Source organism: Salmo trutta, chromosome 15, assembly GCF_901001165.1.
Source record: "Salmo trutta chromosome 15, fSalTru1.1, whole genome shotgun sequence".
Taxonomy (NCBI): domain Eukaryota; kingdom Metazoa; phylum Chordata; class Actinopteri; order Salmoniformes; family Salmonidae; genus Salmo; species Salmo trutta.
In genome coordinates, this window is record NC_042971.1 from 4,078,613 (window position 1) to 4,100,405 (window position 21,793).

Here is a 21,793-nt window from a genome sequence, read left to right on the forward strand (position 1 = left end):
GGATGAAGATAATCAAAGGTAATGGATTATTGACAATAGTATTATTGATATTACATGGTTACAAGATGATGCTAAGCTAATTAGGCTAGCTTATTGTTCTTAGCACAGCACCTGGTTTATTGCAACTTGTGATTTCCCAGTAAAGTTATTTTGAAATCTGGCAAGACAGTATCATTTACGAAATGTTAAACTATAATTATTTGAATGACAATATTATAATTTACCAATGTTTTTGAATAGTAATTTTGAAAATTGTAACGTTGTTCACCGGAAGCATTTCAGAGAAGAAAAAAATCAGAATTTCACCGCTACTGTAAAATGCGGTTTTTGGATATAAATATGAACTTGATGGAACAAAAAATGCATGTATTGTATAACATAATGTCCTAGGAGTGTCATCTGATGGAGATTGTCAAAGGTTGGTGCATAATTTTAGCTGGTTTCTGCTTTTGGTGACGCCTGACCTTGAATTGAAAATGGATGTTTGTACTTTTGTGGCTATGTATTGTCCTAACATAATCTAACTTTATGCTTTTGCCGTAAAGCCTCTTTGAAAATCGAACAATGTGGTTAGATTAAGGAGATGTTTATCTTTTAAATGGTGTAAAATAGTTGATTGTTTGAGAAATTGAAATTATTAGTTTTTTGATGTTTTGAATTTCCAGCCTTGCTAGCAATCCCGTCTCAGGGTTCATTGCTAACCCGTGGCCTCAACAGGTTAACTGTATTGTTGGTTTAAGAGCTTGTATTCAGCATTTGACAGTAAGGTCACCTGTTGTATTTGGCACATGTGACAAATTTAAATTTGATTTGTTTGGTAATAATGTATCCATTATTGTAATATTGCTATTCATTGTAAATGTTTGGAGATCTATGTATCCATTATTGTAATATTGCTATTCATTGTAAATGTTTGGAGGTCTATGTATCCATTATTGTAATATTGCTATTCATTGTAAATGTTTGGAGGTCTATGTAGCCGTTATTGTAATATTGCTATTCATTGTAAATGTTTGTAGGTCTATGTATCCATTATTGTAATATTGCTATTCATTGTAAATGTTTGTAGGTCTATGTATCCATTATTGTAATATTGCTATTCATTGTAAATGTTTGTAGGTCTATGTATCCATTATTGTAATATTGCTATTCATTGTAAATGTGTGTATGTCTATGTATCCATTATTGTAATATTGCTATTCATTGTAAATGTTTGGAGGTCTATGTATCCATTATTGTAATATTGCTATTCATTGTAAATGTTTGGAGGTCTATGTATCCTTTATTGTAATATTGCTATTCATTGTAAATGTTTGGAGGTCTATGTGTCCATTATTGTAATATTGCTATTCATTGTAAATGTTTGGAGGTCTATGTATCCATTATTGTAATATTGCTATTCATTGTAAATGTTTGGAGGTCTATGTATCCATTATTGTAATATTGCTATTCATTGTAAATGTTTGTAGGTCTATGTATCCATTATTGTAATATTGCTATTCATTGTAAATGTTTGTAGGTCTATGTATCCATTATTGTAATATTGCTATTCATTGTAAATGTTTGGAGGTCTATGTATCCATTATTGTAATATTGCTATTCATTGTAAATGTTTGTAGGTCTATGCATCCATTATTGTAATATTGCTATTCAATGTAAATGTTTGTAGGTCTATGTATCCATTATTGTAATATTGCTATTCATTGTAAATGTTTGTAGGTCTATGTATCCATTATTGTAATATTGCTATTCATTGTAAATGTTTGGAGGTCTATGTATCCATTATTGTAATATTGCTATTCATTGTAAATGCTTGTAGGTCTATGTATCCATTATTGTAATATTGCTATTCATTGTAAATGTTTGTAGGTCTATGTATCCATTATTGTAATATTGCTATTCATTGTAAATGTTTGTAGGTCTATGTATCCATTATTGTAATATTGCTATTCATTGTAAATGTTTGTAGGTCTATGTATCCATTATTGTAATATTGCTATTCATTGTAAATGTTTGTAGGTCTATGTATCCATTATTGTAATATTGCTATTCATTGTAAATGTTTGGAGGTCTATGTATCCATTATTGTAATATTGCTATTCATTGTAAATGTTTGGAGGTCTATGTATCCATTATTGTAATATTGCTATTCATTGTAAATGTTTGGAGGTCTATGTATCCATTATTGTAAAATTGCTATTCATTGTAAATGTTTGGAGGTCTATGTATCCGTTATTGTAATATTGCTATTCATTGTAAATGTTTGTAGGTCTATGTATCCGTTATTGTAATATTGCTATTCATTGTAAATGTTTGGAGGTCTATGTAGCCGTTATTGTAATATTGCTATTCATTGTAAATGTTTGGAGGTCTATGTATCCATTATTGTAATATTGCTATTCATTGTAAATGTTTGGAGGTCTATGTATCCATTATTGTAATATTGCTATTCATTGTAAATGTTTGTAGGTCTATGTATCCATTATTGTAATATTGCTATTCATTGTAAATGTTTGTAGGTCTATGTATCCATTATTGTAATATTGCTATTCATTGTAAATGTTTGGAGGTCTATGTATCCATTATTGTAATATTGCTATTCATTGTAAATGTTTGGAGGTCTATGTATCCATTACTGTAATATTGCTATTCATTGTAAATGTTTGTAGGTCCATGTATCCATTATTGTAATATTGCTATTCATTGTAAATGTTTGTATGTCCATGTATCCATTATTGTAATATTGCTATTTATTGTAAATGTTTGTAGGTCATTTACAATGAATAGTAATATTACAATAATGGATACATAGACCTACAAACATCCATGTATCCATTATTGTAATATTGCTATTCATTGTAAATGTTTGGAGGTCTATGTATCCGTTATTGTAATATTGCTATTCATTGTAAATGTTTGTAGGTCTATGTATCCATTATTGTAATATTGCTATTCATTGTAAATGTTTGTAGGTCTATGTATCCATTATTGTAATATTGCTATTCATTGTAAATGTTTGTAGGTCTATGTATCCATTATTGTAATATTGCTATTCATTGTATATGTTTGGAGGTCTATGTATCCATTATTGTAATATTGCTATTCATTGTAAATGTTTGGAGGTCTATGTATCCATTATTGTAATATTGCTATTCATTGTAAATGTTTGGAGGTCTATGTATCCATTATTGTAATATTGCTATTCATTGTAAATGTTTGTAGGTCTATGTATCCATTATTGTAAAATTGCTATTCATTGTAAATGTTTGGAGGTCTATGTATCCATTATTGTAATATTGCTATTCATTGTAAATGTTTGTAGGTCTATGTATCCGTTATTGTAATATTGCTATTCATTGTAAATGTTTGGAGGTCTATGTATCCATTATTGTAATATTGCTATTCATTGTAAATGTTTGGAGGTCTATGTATCCATTATTGTAATATTGCTATTCATTGTAAATGTTTGGAGGTCTATGTATCCATTACTGTAATATTGCTATTCATTGTAAATGTTTGGAGGTCTATGTATCCGTTATTGTAATATTGCTATTCATTGTAAATGTTTGTAGGTCTATGTATCCATTATTGTAATATTGCTATTCATTGTAAATGTTTGTAGGTCTATGTATCCATTATTGTAATATTGCTATTCATTGTAAATGTTTGTAGGTCTATGTATCCATTATTGTAATATTGCTATTCATTGTATATGTTTGGAGGTCTATGTATCCATTATTGTAATATTGCTATTCATTGTAAATGTTTGGAGGTCTATGTATCCATTATTGTAATATTGCTATTCATTGTAAATGTTTGGAGGTCTATGTATCCATTATTGTAATATTGCTATTCATTGTAAATGTTTGGAGGTCTATGTATCCATTATTGTAAAATTGCTATTCATTGTAAATGTTTGGAGGTCTATGTATCCATTATTGTAATATTGCTATTCATTGTAAATGTTTGTAGGTCTATGTATCCGTTATTGTAATATTGCTATTCATTGTAAATGTTTGGAGGTCTATGTATCCGTTATTGTAATATTGCTATTCATTGTAAATGTTTGGAGGTCTATGTATCCATTATTGTAATATTGCTATTCATTGTAAATGTTTGGAGGTCTATGTATCCATTATTGTAATATTGCTATTCATTGTAAATGTTTGGAGGTCTATGTATCCATTATTGTAAAATTGCTATTCATTGTAAATGTTTGGAGGTCTATGTATCCGTTATTGTAATATTGCTATTCATTGTAAATGTTTGGAGGTCTATGTATCCGTTATTGTAATATTGCTATTCCTTGTAAATGTTTGGAGGTCTATGTAGCCGTTATTGTAATATTGCTATTCATTGTAAATGTTTGGAGGTCTATGTATCCATTATTGTAATATTGCTATTCATTGTAAATGTTTGGAGGTCTATGTATCCATTATTGTAATATTGCTATTCATTGTAAATGTTTGGAGGTCTATGTATCCATTATTGTAATATTGCTATTCATTGTAAATGTTTGGAGGTCTATGTATCCATTATTGTAATATTGCTATTCATTGTAATGTTTGGAGGTCTATGTATCCATTATTGTAATATTGCTATTCATTGTAAATGTTTGGAGGTCTATGTATCCATTACTGTAATATTGCTATTCATTGTAAATGCTTGTAGGTCCATGTATCCATTATTGTAATATTGCTATTCATTGTAAATGTTTGTAGGTCCATGTATCCATTATTGTAATATTGCTATTTATTGTAAATGTTTGTAGGTCATTTACAATGAATAGCAATATTACAATAATGGATACATAGACCTACAAACATTTACAATGAATAGCAATATTACAATAATGGATACATAGACCTCCAAACATTTACAATGAATAGCAATATTACAATAATGGATACATAGACCTACAAACATTTACAATGAATAGCAATATTACAATAATGGATACATAGACCTACAAGCATTTACAATGAATAGCAATATTACAATAATGGATACATAGACCTACAAACATTTACAATGAATAGCAATATTACAATAATGGATACATAGACCTACAAACATTTACAATGAATAGCAATCTTACAATAATGGATACATAGACCTACAAACATTTACAATGAATAGCAATATTACAATAATTTATACATAGACCTCCAAACATTTACAATGAATAGCAATATTACAATAATGGATACATAGACCTACAAACATTTACAATGAATAGCAATATTACAATAACGGCTACATAGACCTCCAAACATTTACATTGAATAGCAATATTACAATAACGGATACATAGACCTACAAACATTTACAATGAATAGCAATATTACAATAACGGATAAATAGACCTCCAAACATTTACAATGAATAGCAATATTACAATAACGGATACATAGACCTCCAAACATTTACAATGAATAGCAATATTACAATAATGGATACATAGACCTACAAACATCCATGTATCCATTATTGTAATATTGCTATTCATTGTAAATGTTTGTAGGTCTATGTATCCATTATTGTAATATTGCTATTCATTGTAAATGTTTGTAGGTCTATGTATCCGTTATTGTAATATTGCTATTCATTGTAAATGTTTGTAGGTCTATGTATCCGTTATTGTAATATTGCTATTCATTGTAAATGTTTGGAGGTCTATGTAGCCGTTATTGTAATATTGCTATTCATTTTAAATGTTTGTAGGTCTATGTATCCATTATTGTAATATTGCTATTCATTGTAAATGTTTGGAGGTCTATGTATCCATTGTTGTAATATTGCTATTCATTGTAAATGTTTGTAGGTCCATGTATCCATTATTGTAATATTGCTATTCATTGTAAATGTTTGGAGGTCTGTGTATCCATTATTGTAATATTGCTATTCATTGTAAATGTTTGTAGGTCTATGTATCCATTATTGTAATATTGCTATTCATTGTAAATGTTTGGAGGTCTATGTATCCATTATTGTATTGTAATATTGCTATTCATTGTAAATGTTTGGAGGTCTATGTATCCATTATTGTAATATTGCTATTCATTGTAAATGTTTGGAGGTCTATGTATCCATTATTGTAATATTGCTATTCATTGTAAATGTTTGGAGGTCTATGTATCCATTATTGTAATATTGCTATTCATTGTAAATGTTTGGAGGTCTATGTATCCATTATTGTAATATTGCTATTCATTGTAAATGTTTGGAGGTCTATGTATCCATTATTGTAATATTGCTATTCATTGTAAATGTTTGGAGGTCTATGTATCCATTATTGTAATATTGCTATTCATTGTAAATGTTTGGAGGTCTATGTATCCATTATTGTAATATTGCTATTCATTGTAAATGTTTGGAGGTCTATGTATCCATTATTGTAATATTGCTATTCATTGTAAATGTTTGGAGGTCTATGTATCCATTATTGTAATATTGCTATTCATTGTAAATGTTTGGAGGTCTATGTATCCATTATTGTAATATTGCTATTCATTGTAAATGTTTGGAGGTCTATGTATCCATTATTGTAATATTGCTATTCATTGTAAATGTTTGGAGGTCTATGTATCCATTATTGTAATATTGCTATTCATTGTAAATGTTTGGAGGTCTATGTATCCATTATTGTAATATTGCTATTCATTGTAAATGTTTGGAGGTCTATGTATCCATTATTGTAATATTGCTATTCATTGTAAATGTTTGGAGGTCTATGTATCCATTATTGTAATATTGCTATTCATTGTAAATGTTTGGAGGTCTATGTATCCATTATTGTAATATTGCTATTCATTGTAAATGTTTGGAGGTCCATGTATCCATTATTGTAATATTGCTATTCATTGTAAATGTTTGGAGGTCCATGTATCCATTATTGTAATATTGCTATTCATTGTAAATGTTTGGAGGTCCATGTATCCATTATTGTAATATTGCTATTCATTGTAAATGTTTGGAGGTCTATGTATCCATTATTGTAATATTGCTATTCATTGTAAATGTTTGTAGGTCTATGTATCCATTATTGTAATATTGCTATTCATTGTAAATGTTTGTAGGTCCATGTATCCATTATTGTAATATTGCTATTCATTGTAAATGTTTGGAGGTCTATGTATCCATTATTGTAATATTGCTATTCATTGTAAATGTTTGGAGGTCTATGTATACATTATTGTAATATTGCTATTCATTGTAAATGCTTGTAGGTCTATGTATCCATTATTGTAATATTGCAATTCATTGTAAATGTTTGGAGGTCTGTGTATCCATTATTGTAATATTGCTATTCATTGTAAATGTTTGGAGGTCTATGTATCCATTATTGTAATATTGCTATTCATTGTAAATGTTTGGAGGTCTATGTATCCATTATTGTAATATTGCTATTCATTGTAAATGTTTCAAGACACCTGCTGTTAACTCTTAATACTTAAGACAGCTCACGAGGTGTCCTAAATATCTGCCGACTAGGTGGGACTAGAGACTTCATGCATAGCTTTAATTTATACCCATAAGTGTAAAATGTCTTTATTCTCAGCACTTATACGACCAATTTTCTACTCTGAGACGCTTTGTGGACATGGGCCCAGATCTCAAAATATTGTTTAAAAAAACGTAGAATGTTTGTTTAACATAATAATAAAAAATAAATATTACTAATGTAACCTACTTTAAAGGCTGGGTTTAGTTGATTGTGTTGCACTGCTCATGTCCGCGTTCTGGACCTTCCCGCATCCCCGTACAGAACTATCCGCGTCCACGTACAGAACTGTCCGCGTCCACGTACAGAACTGTCCGCGTCCACGTACAGAACTGTCCACGTACAGAACTGTCCGCGTCCACGTACATTGTGGCGCCAAACATATTGTCCGGTTACGCGCAGAGTGGGCTGAGGTGATTTTGGGGAATAACGACAGAGTTTGTTACAGTGTTGAAACGCTGAAGTTTATTGTTCAATTAGCTTTTTGCTTTACGGTCAGGGACAGTATGAGTGTAGCCAGATCCTTTTCACTCTCTATCCTCGTTTCATTTTGTGGTTCACCGGATTCGTCATCGAGACGAGGGACAGACGAACGACCTGCTAGCTAGCCTAGCTAGTCGGTACAGCTCGGTAAGCTAGCTAGTTACTAATTAGTAGCATCGTAGTTCTCCTTCTCTCTCGTTGACGGATGCTGGCTACCTCTGTCCGGTTCTCCTCTCTTCACTAGATGGACGGTCACTTTAGTGTTTAACCCCTCTGTGTCCAAGGACCAATCTTTTGAATATTATTTTCGGGGCTCCTCAGTAGGCTGGACACATTCCGTTTATTTTAATTCTCAGCTGCCTCACCAATGTCTGTAAGTAAATTAATAACTTTTAATTGCTAAATATTTCCAATAGATGGCAGCATAAGACCACGAAGCATCAGTTATAGGCTACAAGCAGCAATATGATTGACATAAAATAGCATGCAACCACAGACTATATGTCCCATGATTTTCTGAAATGGTCACTCATTACTTTAGTTAGTTATATATCTCCTATTAGGGCTGTGTTGCTTTAGGGAGAGAAACAAAAATAGTGAGGTATTGAATAGTGAGGTATTGAATAGTGAGGTATTGAATAGTGAGGTGTAAATAGTGAGGTGTAAATAGTGAGGTATTGAATAGTGAGGTATTGAATAGTGAGGTATTGAATAGTGAGGTGTAAATAGTGAGGTGTAAATAGTGAGGTGTAAATAGTGAGGTATTGAATAGTGAGGTGTAAATAGTGAGGTGTAAATAGTGAGGTATTGAATAGTGAGGTATTGAATAGTGAGGTATTGAATAGTGAGGTGTAAATAGTGAGGTGTAAATAGTGAGGTGTAAATAGTGAGGTATTGAATAGTGAGGTATTGAATAGTGAGGTGTAAATAGTGAGGTGTAAATAGTGAGGTGTAAATAGTGAGGTATTGAATAGTGAGGTATTGAATAGTGAGGTTGTAATAGTGAGGTATTGAATAGTGAGGTAGTGAAATGTGAGGTATTGAATAGTGAGGTATTGAAATAGTGAGGTATTGAATAGTGAGGTATTGAATAGTGAGGTATTGAATAGTGAGGTATTGAATAGTGAGGTTGTAAATAGTGAGGTGTAATAGTGAGGTATTGAATAGTGAGGTGTAAATAGTGAGGTATTGAATAGTGAGGTGTATGAATAGTGAGGTATTGAATAGTGAGGTGTAAATAGTGAGGTATGTAATAGTGGAGGTGTAAATAGTGAGGTGTAAATAGTGAGGTGTAAATAGTGAGGTGTAAATAGTGAGGTAGTAATAGTGAGGCTTGAATAGTGAGGTGTAATAGTGAGGTATTGAATAGTGAGGTATTGAATAGTGAGGTATTGAATAGTGAGGTGTAAATAGTGAGGTATTGAATAGTGAGGTATTGAATAGTGAGGTATTGAATAGTGAGGTGTAAATAGTGAGGTATTGAATAGTGAGGTATTGAATAGTGAGGTGTAAATAGTGAGGTATTGAATAGTGAGGGTATTGAATAGTGAGGTATTGAATAGTGAGGTATTGAATAGTGAGGTATTGAATAGTGAGGTATTGAATAGTGAGGTGTAAATAGTGAGGTATTGAATAGTGAGGTGTAAATAGTGAGGTGTAAATAGTGAGGTATTGAATAGTGAGGTATTGAATAGTGAGGTATTGAATAGTGAGGTGTAAATAGTGAGGTAAAAATAGTGAGGTATTGAATAGTGAGGTATTGAATAGTGAGGTATTGAATAGTGAGGTATTGAATAGTGAGGTATTGAATAGTGAGGTGTAAATAGTGAGGTATTGAATAGTGAGGTGTAAATAGTGAGGTGTAAATAGTGAGGTATTGAATAGTGAGGTGTAAATAGTGAGGTATTGAATAGTGAGGTATTGAATAGTGAGGTATTGAATAGTGAGGTGTTGAATAGTGAGGTGTAAATAGTGAGGTATTGAATAGTGAGGTGTAAATAGTGAGGTATTGAATAGTGAGGTGTAAATAGTGAGGTGTAAATAGTGAGGTATTGAATAGTGAGGTGTAAATAGTGAGGTAAAAATAGTGAGGTAAAAATAGTGAGGTATTGAATAGTGAGGTATTGAATAGTGAGGTATTGAATAGTGAGGTGTAAATAGTGAGGTATTGAATAGTGAGGTATTGAATAGTGAGGTATTGAATAGTGAGGTATTGAATAGTGAGGTGTAAATAGTGAGGTATTGAATAGTGAGGTGGAAATAGTGAGGTGTAAATAGTGAGGTATTGAATAGTGAGGTGTAAATAGTGAGGTGTAAATAGTGAGGTGTAAATAGTGAGGTATTGAATAGTGAGGTGTAAATAGTGAGGTGTAAATAGTGAGGTGTAAATAGTGAGGTATTGAATAGTGAGGTGTAAATAGTGAGGTAAAAATAGTGAGGTATTGAACCCCGGGTAGATAATCAGTAGTACATACATTGTAAAAAATCATGTTAATATTTGATATTGTGAGTAAACAACCTCGGAATAGAAAAGACAAGAGGGCGTCTTCCAGCCCACCAATAAATGACATCATTCAACCCTCCTGGTTAGTAAATTTACCTCGACATGCCCCTTGAGAAGGCGAGTGAGAGTGAAGTGAAGACACCAGCTGTTTAGCGGGGCTGAGTTGACTTCATGTGCGAGAAGGCAGAGCAGGTGGATGCTGGTTGATGAATGTACTGGGAAAATACGTTTTTCTAGACCAGAGATGACTGAATTAATGTTCAGGCTTATTGATAATCGTTATATTAATGAAGTGTAAAACATGAGCATAAAAACAGGTCATAATAAACATGAATCATCATTATATTACTTCACAGTAATCTGTTAAATGCTTTTTCAGTCCTTCCTCTTGCGTTAGCAGTGTGGAAAGGGACAGAAAGAAGCGTGGGGAGTGGTGATGTATCCAGGGAGAACTAAACTAATCTTCTGAAATATCATTGTGGTCTTATGTTCCCATCTATTGGGATTATGTAGCAACTGCAGTAGTGCTGAAAAATGTGTTATTCCTTACTAAAGTAGTAATTACTGAGAATTACTAGTTAATTTTATCACTTACAATCATAAAATAACCACTTATAGCATAACAAACAATTAAACTGACATAAACCAAAACAATATGCATTTAGTTAATTTAGTTAATTACCAAATTGAGCCTGTTGGTCACATTTGAGAGTGAGGCAGATATATATAGCATTTTGCAAAAAAAACATGATTTTTGTCTCTCTGAAATGAAACCATCAAGTGATAGATTGTAAACAAATCCTTGTCTGTGAGAGATGTAATAATTAATACATAATTTCTTTAAACAATAAAAGCTCATTTCTGTAAAGTGATATGTTGCGTTTTGGAACTCTTCTTATGTTTCCCATCTGAGATCAGAGTAGACGAGAGATGTAATGTTTGTCTCTGTTGTGTTGAAGTCCAATCAAGCAGGAGAGACCAGCCTCCCCTGTTCCCAGCTGTGTGTCCATGAAGAGTGACCGGTCTATGGGTCAACCTATAGTGTTTAGAGAGGGAGACTTTTCTACTGAACAAAGGTAAGAAGAACTCATGGGTCATGGTCAGTGAGTTAAACAACACTGTCTCTAGTCATTTCTCCTCTCCCATTTTCACATTTCTTTTGTTGTTTTCATAATCCACAGGCTAATCCTTTTATCCATTTATATAGTCCTAAAACAATATTAAACAAACACATCGTTCCCTCCACATCGTTCCCTGTGTGTGTGTGTGTGTGTGTGTGTGTGTGTGTGTGTGTGTGTGTGTGTGTGTGTGTGTGTGTGTGTGTGTGTGTGTGTGAACTGTAATCTCATGTTTTGTCCACAGAAACCAACAGGAGAGATCAGAGTCAGAGATTCTCAGTGGTCAGTCTTCCCAGAGTCATCAAACAGACCTGGACTCTATATTCAGTGTATGTGGTCCTGTTATGTACATTTGTTTTTGTTTTCCTCAAGTAAAGTTGATCTGTCAATTATTCATTATTGTGTTAATGAGAAAGCATTTATTCTCTTGCTTAACTTATTTACTTGATTTATTTTAGTTGCTTGAAGAGAAAATTATGACATTTGTGAAGAACGAGCTGAAGATGTTCAAGAGGATTCTTAGTCCAGAACTCCCAGAAGTCTTTGAGAGTCAGAAGCAGGATGAGGAAGTGGTGGATGCTGAAGATGAGAAGCAGGAGAGCAGTGCCAGAGAGGGGGCTCTGAAGATCACACTGCACGTCCTGAGGAAAATGAACCAGAAGGAGCTCGCTGACACACTGGAGAAATGTAAGATCTGTCTGCCTCATGTTGAATGATGTTTTATAACATTTAAAAGCTGTAGCTAAAGTACAGCTAAAGTAGCTGTGTAACTCAATGATATTGTAGCTGCCTTAAAACAACACCTAGTGACCTCATCAAGTAGCAGCAGGGATGTGTTGTGGTGATTAATTTAGAGAGAGAGAGAGAGAGAGAGAGAGGAGAGCAAGAGGAGAGCCAGAGGAGAGAGGAGAGCCAGAGGAGAGAGGAGAGCCACAGAGAGAGCCACAGAGAGAGCCACAGGGAGAGCCACAGAGAGAGAGACAGAGAGAGAGAGACACAGGAAAACCTGGCTCCCTGTAGAGGAAAGGCTGTGCAACCACTGCACAACAGTAGAACCTGAGACGGAGCTGCATTTCCTGACAAAATGTAAAAAATATAAAACAATTAGAGAGTGTAATTTCCCCAAATTTGAAACCCTTATTCAAGGTTTCAAAGACTTCTCTGATGAGAGTAGGCTACCCGTCCTGTTGGGGGAGGACGCAGAGAGCTGTGGGTTGGCAGCGCACTACATTGCTGCCTGCCATAAGTTGAGGGACAGTGTCTGACAGACCAACCAACCAATCCCATTGACAGTTTTGATTCTTACTATTTTCATATTGTAAGGTTGGCAATATGTACATTGCTCCATCATGCCAATAAAGCGAATTGAATTGAGAGACAGAGGAGAGACAGAGGAGAGAGAGAGACAACATTAATAATACCAATAATAATATAATCAGTCACACCAGTCTGTAATGCATTATGAAAACATTTACACATTTATACAGTCAGATAAGAGAATAAATGATTATAATTAAAAACTTTATAACAGTCCTACAATACTGTAGGCATTAAAACAGACGTAATATTAATATCTTCTGTGTTATTTCTAGATTCAGATGAGCTTGCTGTGATTTGCCAACGTGAACTCAAATGTAATCTAAAGAAGAAGTTTCAATGTGTATTTGAGGGGATCGCTAAACAAGGAAACCCAACACTTCTCAATAAGATCTACACAGAGCTCTACATCACAGAGGGTGGAACAGGAGAGGTCAATAATGAACATGAGCTGAGACAGATTGAGACAACAACCAGGAAACAAGCAAGACCAGAGACTGCAGTCAAATGTAACGACATCTTCAAACCCTTAACTGGACAAGACAAACGTATCAGAACTGTGCTGACAAAGGGAGTCGCTGGCATTGGAAAAACAGTCTCTGTGCAGAAGTTCATTCTGGACTGGGCTGAAGGAAAAGCAAATCAGGGTGTTCAATTTGTGTTTTCATTCCCTTTCCGGGAGCTGAATTTGATGAAAGGGGACAAAAACACATTGATTGAACTTCTCTATCACTTTTCAATGGAAACCAAACAATCAAGAATCTCCAACTACGACAAGTTCAAAGTTGTGTTCATCTTTGATGGTCTGGATGAGTGCCGACTGCCCCTAGACTTCCAGAAGAACAAGATCTGTTGTGACGTCACAGAGTCAACCTCAGTGGATGTTCTGCTGACAAATCTCATCAAGGGAAATCTGCTTCCCTCTGCTCTCCTCTGGATAACTACCCGACCTGCAGCAGCCAATAAGATCCCTTCAGGGTGTGTTGACCAGGTGACAGAGGTACGAGGGTTCAATGACCCACAGAAGGAGGAGTACTTCAGGAAGAGATTCAGTGATGAGGACCTGGCCAGCAGAATCATCTCACACATAAAGACATCAAGGAGCCTCCACATCATGTGCCACATTCCAGTCTTCTGTTGGATTTCTGCAACAGTCCTCGAACACATGCTGAAACATAAGAGAGAAAAGATGCCCAAGACTCTGACTGAGATGTACACACACCTTGTGGTGTTTCATACCAAACAGAAGAATGAAAAGTATCTTGGGAAAGAAGAGACAGGTCCACACTGGAATAAAGAGAGCATTCTGTCACTGGGAAAACTGGCTTTTCAACAGCTTGTGAATGGCAATCTGATTTTCTATGAAGAAGACCTGAAAGAGGCAGGTATTGATGTCAATGAAGCCTCTGTGTACTCAGGATTGTGCACACAGCTCTTTAAAGAGGAATGTGGGCTGTACCAGGACAAGGTGTACTGCTTTGTTCATCTGAGCATTCAGGAGTTTCTGGCTGCTGTATATGTGTTCCTCTCATTCATCAACAACAATGAGAATCTAATGGACAAACAGCAATCAAAGTCCAGTATCTTTTCTCTGCTGTTCAGAGACACACCTGAAGTTACTTTCTACAAGAGTGCTGTGGATAAAGCCTTACAAAGCGAGACAGGAAACCTGGACCTGTTCCTCCGCTTCCTTCTGGGCCTCTCACTGGAGTCCAATCAGAAGCACTTACAAGGTCTATTGACAAAGACAAGAAGCAGCTCAAAGACCCATGAAGAAACAGTCAATTACATCAAGGAGAAGATCAGGGAGAATCCTTCTCCAGAGAGGTGCATCAATCTGTTCCACTGTCTGAATGAACTGAATGACCATTCTCTAGTGGAGGAGATCCAAAGCTACCTGAGATCAGGAAGTCTCTCAAAACCCAACCTGTCACCTGCACAGTGGTCAGCTCTGGTCTTTGTGTTGCTGACTTCAGAAAAGGAGCTGGATGTGTTTGACCTGAAGAAATTCTCCAGATCAGAGGAAGGTCTTCTGAGGCTGCTGCCAGTGGTCAAAGCCTCCAGAGCTGCTCTGTGAGTACATAAAATGATATATAAGAACTAATCATCAGGCAGAAATATTCAGTTTAGGAAAAATATGTATTATAATATGTATATAATATTATATTGAATAACATATTGAATCAGATATTCAATGTAGTATTACAATATGACCATACAATTCTAGGAGACAGAAGATGAATCTATATGCTGTTTGAGAGAATAAACCAAATGCTATTGTCCTTCTACACTACTGGTGTTAAATTAACAGTGTGTTTGTGAAGTCATGATGATCTCTTTGCAGGCTGTCAGGCTGTGGAGTCACAAAGAAAGGCTGTGCTTCTCTGGTCTCAGTTCTGGAGTCAAACCCCTCACACCTGAGAGAGCTGGACCTGAGTAACAATGACCTGAAGGATTCAGGAGTGGAGCTGCTCTCTGCTGGACTGGAGGATCCACACTGTAAACTGGAGACTCTGAGGTCAGTATTCCTGTAGTTGGTCAACAAGTGATAACTGTTCACCAGATCCACATGTGTTTACCAGACACACATAGTCCACACCATATGTGTTTGGACAGTGAAGCCTACAGTTTTAAATGTGGTGCTATGCTCCAGCATTTTGGATTTGAGATGTTTCATATTAGGTGACAGTACAGAATGTCACCTTTTATTTGAGGGTATTTTCATACACAGCTGTGTTACTGTTAAGAAAGGAAAGCACTTTATGTATTTAGTTCTCCCATTTGAAAAAGTTGTACATATTCGGACAAATTCACTTATATTGTATTAAAGTTGTCATAAGTTTAGTATTTAGTCCCATGTTCCATGCCTGCAGTGATTACATCAAGCTTGTGATTCTACAAACTTGTTGAATGCATTTGCAGTTTGTCTTTGTTGTGTTTTGGATTATGTTTTGCTAATAGAAACTGAATGGTGAATAATGTCCTGTCATTTTGGAGTCACTTCACTTGTATTGTCAGTAAGAATAGAAGATGTTTCTGAACACTTCTACATTCATGTGGATGCTACCATGATTATAAATAATCATGAATGAATTGTGAATGATGATGAATGAGAAAGTTACAGAGGCACAAAGATCAGACCCCCTCTGTTATTGGTGTTATTCTGTATACTTCTGGCCCTTCTTTGGACACTGTCTTAACTAACCTCCAGACGAGCTTCAATGCCATACAACTCTCCTTCCGTGGCCTCCAACTGCTCTTACATACAAGTAAAACTAAATGCATGCTCTTCAACCGATTGCTGCCTGCACCTGCCCGCCTGTCCAGCATCACTACTCTGGACGGTTCTGACTTAGAATATGTGGACAACTACAAATACCTGGGTGTCTGGTTAGACTGTAATCTCTCCTTCCAGACTCACTACAAGCATCTCCAATCCAAAGTTAAATCTAGAATTGGCTTCCTATTTCGCAACATAGCATCCTTCACTCATGCTGCCAAACATACCCTTATAAAACTGACCATCCTACCGATCCTCGACTTCGGCGATGTCATTTACAAAATAGCCTCCAATACCCTACTCAATAAATTGGATGCAGTCTATCACAGTGCCATCCGTTTTGTCACCAAAGCCCCATATACAGTGGGGGGAAAAAGTATTTGATCCCCTGCTGATTTTGTACGTTTGCCCACTGACAAAGGATCAGTCTATAATTTTAATGGTAGGTTTATTTGAACAGTGAGAGGCAGAATAACAACAAAAACATCCAGAAAAACTCAGGTCAGAAATGTTATAAATTGATTTGTATTTTAATGAGGGAAATAAGTATTTGACCCCCTCTCAATCAGAAAGATTTCTGGCTCTCAGGTGTCTTTTATACAGGTAACGAGCTGAGATTAGGAGCACACTCTTAAAGGGAGAACCAAAGCCCCATATAGTACTACCCACCACTGCGACCTGTACGCTCTCGTTGTCTGGGCCTCGCTTCATACTCGTCGCCAAACCCACTGGCTCCAGGTCATCTACAAGACCCTGCTAGGTAAAGCCCCGCCTTATCTCAGCTCACTGGTCACCATAGCAGCACCCACCTGTAGCACGCGCTCCAGCAGGTATATTTCCCTGGTCACCCCCAAAGCCAACTCCTCCTTCGGCCGCCTCTTCTTCCAGTTCTCTGCTGCCAATGACTGGAACGAACTACAAAAATCTCTAAAACTGGAAACACTTATCTCCCTCACTAGCTTTAAGCACCAGCTGCCAGAGCAGCTCACAGATTACTGCACCTGTACATAGCCCATCTATAATTTAGCCCAAACTACTACCTCTTCCCCTACTGTATTTATTTATTTAGCTCCTTTGCTCCCCATTATTTCTACTTTGCACTTTCTTCCGCTGCATATCTACCATTCCAGTGTTTAACTTGCTATATTGTATTTACTTTGCCACCATGGTCTTTTTTTGCCTTTACCTCCCTTTTTTCACTTCATTTGCTCACATTGTATATAGACTTATTTTTCTACTGTATTATTGACTGTATGTTTGTGTAATACCCTTGTTTGAACCAAGTATTGAGTGTATTAGTTATAATTAATTGGTATTATATTTAAAAGATGATTGAATTGCTCCTAAACTGTAATGTTGTTAATGCATTATGCTTTTTGAAGAAATATTTATTTAATGTATTAGTGAATAGTTTGTTTTACATTGAAGTTGAAGTTTTGACCAATAAGGTCGCTTGTTAAGTTGTGGCCAATGGGAGTTGACCTGGTTAACGGGAGGCAAAAAGACGTTGATGAAAGGATGGACGTTTTACCTCAGGACGGTTGGTGAAGAAAAATTATAAAAGAAGACGACAAAACTACAACAAAACCCATAGCTACTAAGACATGAAGGGAAATACATGTTTTATTTAATAAAAGAGTTGTTATAATTTAGTTAAAACTTAGTAAAGACTGAAGCTACTGTCTCGTCGTGGAGGTATTAGCCAGTCTAGAGGTTAGCCTAGCATCGTGTGACACCGGGAGATAATTGCTTGGGAAGCTTAACGAGTTCATGTTGCCATGGTGATATCGGTTACTAAGGAGGACTGTCTGCATGGGTAGCTGTGCTGCCATGGGGATATCGGTTACTAAGGAGGACTGTCTGCATGGGTAGCTGTGGTGCCATGGGGATATTGGTTACTAAGGAGTAATGTCTGCACGGGTAGCTGTGTTGCCATGGGGATATCGGTTACTAAGGAGGACTGTCTGCATGGGTAGCTGTGTTGCCATGGGGATATCGGTTACTAAGGAGGACTGTCTGCATGGGTAGCTGTGCTGCCATGTGGATAGCGGTTACTAAGGAGGACTGTCTGCATGGGTAGCTGTGTTGCCATGGGGATATCGGTTACTAAGGAGGACTGTCTGCATGGGTAGCTGTGCTGCCATGGGGATATCGGTTACTAAGGAGGACTGTCTGCATGGGGAGCTGTGCTGCCTTGGACTTGGTGAGGAAACCTGCATGGAACTGCCATACTTCGCTGAGGGAATATCTACCAAGTCGTGAGTAACCACAATGTGAGGTGCTTAATTTGGACACGGGTTGTGCACGACTCATTGGGGATTATTATTTTTATTTCTTTTGATGTTGTGTCTGAACATGTATTTGTGTTTGAAAATGTTTTAATACACATATGGAACGTTATGTATGTTGCCTTGGTGGAGTCATTAAATGTTTCAATTTAATGCATGGGATGGTTTATCCTGATTCAATAACAGAAACCTATAATCATTTCATCTTAAGTTAATACCCTATTGTCATAACCCTAGTTAGTTTACAATAGGAATTCTTATTGGAGATGTCCTTCTCACCTAACATCCCATGCTGCTGAGATACTCTACATATGTTAATATTGTGAGAGTCATATTCAAGCCTGGTGAGAGGGTTACATTTGTTTAACTCCATGTGTAACTCTGTGTTATATGTGTCAAACTGCTTTGCTTTATCTTGGCCAGGTCGCAATTGTAAATGAGAACTTGTTCTCAACTTGCCTACCTGGTTAAATAAAGGCGAAATAAATAAATAAATTGGTAAAGGTGAGAGGTTAGCATGTTTTGTTGTATCCTCTGTTATTGGTAATGGTGAGAGGTTAGCATGTTTTATTGTATCCTCTGTTATTGGTAATGGTGAGAGGTTAGCATGTTTTATTGTAGTCTCTGTTATTGGTGATGGTGAGAGGTTAGCATGTTTTGTTGTAGTCTCTGTTATTGGTAATGGTGAGCAGTTAGCATGTTTTGTTGTAGCCTCTGTTATTGGTAATGGTGAGAGGTTAGCATGTTTTGTTGTAGACTCTGTTATTGGTAATGGTGAGAGGTTAGCATGTTTTGTTGTAGCCTCTGTTATTGGTAATGGTGAGAGGTTAGCATGTTTTGTTGTAGCCTCTGTTATTGGTAATGGTGAGAGGTTAGCATGTTTTGTTGTAGTCTCTGTAACTCTCACTCATTATTATTCATGATTCATTCATGATCTTTCTTAATCATGGCAGTCATAGGCTTGATTTAGTCATTGAGTTCAAAGAATATGGGACCAAATACTAAACTTTTTGACTACTTTAACACATAGTAAGTCAATTGGTCAGTCAATGCTTTTATTTTTCTAAATGGTGAAACAGTTATGTAGTAAAATTACCACAAACAAAGGTGACATTATATACTGTCACCTCAAATCAAAAATGTGGAATATAAAGCCACATTTAAAATGTTAGCTTCAATGTAGCTCAGTTGGTAGAGCATGGTGTTTGCAACGCCAGGGTTGTGGGTTTGATTCTGACGGGGGACCGGTAGGGAAAAAATAAATAAAATGTATGCATTCACTACTGTATGTTGCGCTGGATAAGAGCGCCTGCTAAATGACTTAAATGTAAAATAGCTATGGTGTGGACTGTATACACAATACAATCTAAATCTGATACCTCACTGTCTGTCTTTTGACTGATACTGCTTTTTAAACTGGTCTGGTCAGTCTACTCAAATATTTGTTCTATATATTTTTGTATCTGCAAGTAATATGATCATTTATAATAATTACACATTCATTAATTTATGAATAGATTTGGTAGGTTTCAGGACACAGATATATCTGAATATGTTGAAAAAATATACTGCCACTATTTTCACCTCCTAAGAATAGCAGTGTGATTTTAATATGATTTGACTCTATGCAGGCTGTCAGGCTGTCTAGTCACAGAGGAAGGCTGTGCTTCTCTGGCCTCAGCTCTGAGGTCAAACCCCTCACACCTGAGAGAGCTGGACCTGAGCTACAATCACCCAGGAGACTCAGGAGTCAGACTGCTCTCTGCTGGACTGGAGGATCCACACTGCAGACTGGAGAAACTCAAGTATGTGGAGGGTTTATGTCAATGTTCATATCAGACATGTTTGACTTATCAGGCTAGTTAAGACAATCATTCTGACCACCACTTACAAAGTTATATGTTACTGTTTGTGTGTGTCAGTTTTTCTGTCAGTGTGTGTGTGTGTGCGTCAGATTGTGTGTGTGTGTTCATATGTGTAACTCAATGATTGTCTGTTCTTCTGCTTACCGCTACAGTGTGGAACATGGTGGAGAGAACACAATGACACCTGGGCTTAGAAAATGTGAGTGTTGACTGCTGTGAAGAAAATGACTAAGAATAAGTCTTAATTCAAGTTAAGTCAAAGTCAAAGACCACCATCATTACTGACTTGGTCATATTAAAATTCAGCTGTAGTTCTACAGAAGCAGAAATCAGGGACATCAAAGTTTACAAAGAGTTGCTTTGACTGTGTGTGTGTGTGTGTGTGTGTGTGTGTGTGTGTGTGTGTGTGTGTGTGTGTAATTAATGTGAATAAGTGTGTTTTATATTGCCATACAGTATAACATATGATCATTCAACAAGTCTCAAGTTACCTTAACTTCTCCTTTTGACACCTAGAAACATCTACATGAAATGAATTAGTGAAAAGTGAGTTAACATTCTAATGTGAATGATGATGATTTCTAATATTGTGTCTGGTTTCATCCATCAGATGTCTGTGATCTCACACTGGACCCAAACACAGTAGACAGACTCCTCTCTCTGTCTGAGGAGAACAGAAAGGTGACATGTAGGACAGAGGAGCAGCCGTATCCTGATCACCCAGAGAGATTTGAGGGCTGTGGACAGGTGCTGTGTAGAGAGGGTCTGACTGGGCGCTGTTACTGGGAGGTAGAGTGGAGTGGGAGAGCGGCTGATATAGGAGTGACATATAAAGGAATCAGCAGGAGAGGAGGGGTTAAGGACTGTTGGCTTGGGTACAATGACAAGTCCTGGAGTCTGTTCTGCTCCGACAACAGTTACTATGCCAGGCACAATAATAATTCCACTACTATAGTCGTCCCCTCCTCCAGGTCCCACAGAGTAGGAGTGTATCTGGACTGGCCAGCCGGCACTCTGTCCTTCTATAGAGCCTCCTCTGACAAACTGACCCACCTGAACACATTCACCTCCACATTCACTGAGCCTCTCTATCCAGGGTTTCATCTTTGGTATAACGGTGCCTCAGTGTCTCTGTGTCAGTGATACACACACACTCACACATTGGACACACACACACACACACGCACACACACATTAGACACACACACACACACACTGGACACATACACTGGACACATACACACACTGGACACATACACATACACACACTGGACACATACACACACTGGACACATACACACACACACACTGGACACATATACACACACACACACACTGGACACATATACACACACACACACACACACACATACACATTGGACACACACACACTGGACACACACAAAAACACTGGACACACACACACACACACACT

The 21,793-nt window shown here is 36.2% G+C and overlaps 1 protein-coding gene across 1 annotated transcript; it reads left to right on the forward strand.

Annotated features, from left to right (window-relative positions):
* Positions 1-12,075: 12,075 nt before the first annotated feature.
* On the forward strand, positions 12,076-21,546 carry LOC115149585 (NLR family CARD domain-containing protein 3-like; the record flags this gene model as incomplete). Its single annotated transcript, XM_029692539.1, has 5 exons — positions 12,076-12,295; positions 13,207-14,998; positions 15,270-15,443; positions 20,125-20,239; positions 20,980-21,546. Coding segments are annotated over 5 exons (2,823 nt in total), but the record flags the coding sequence as incomplete, so codon positions are not given.
* Between the last annotated feature and the right edge of the window lie 247 nt (positions 21,547-21,793).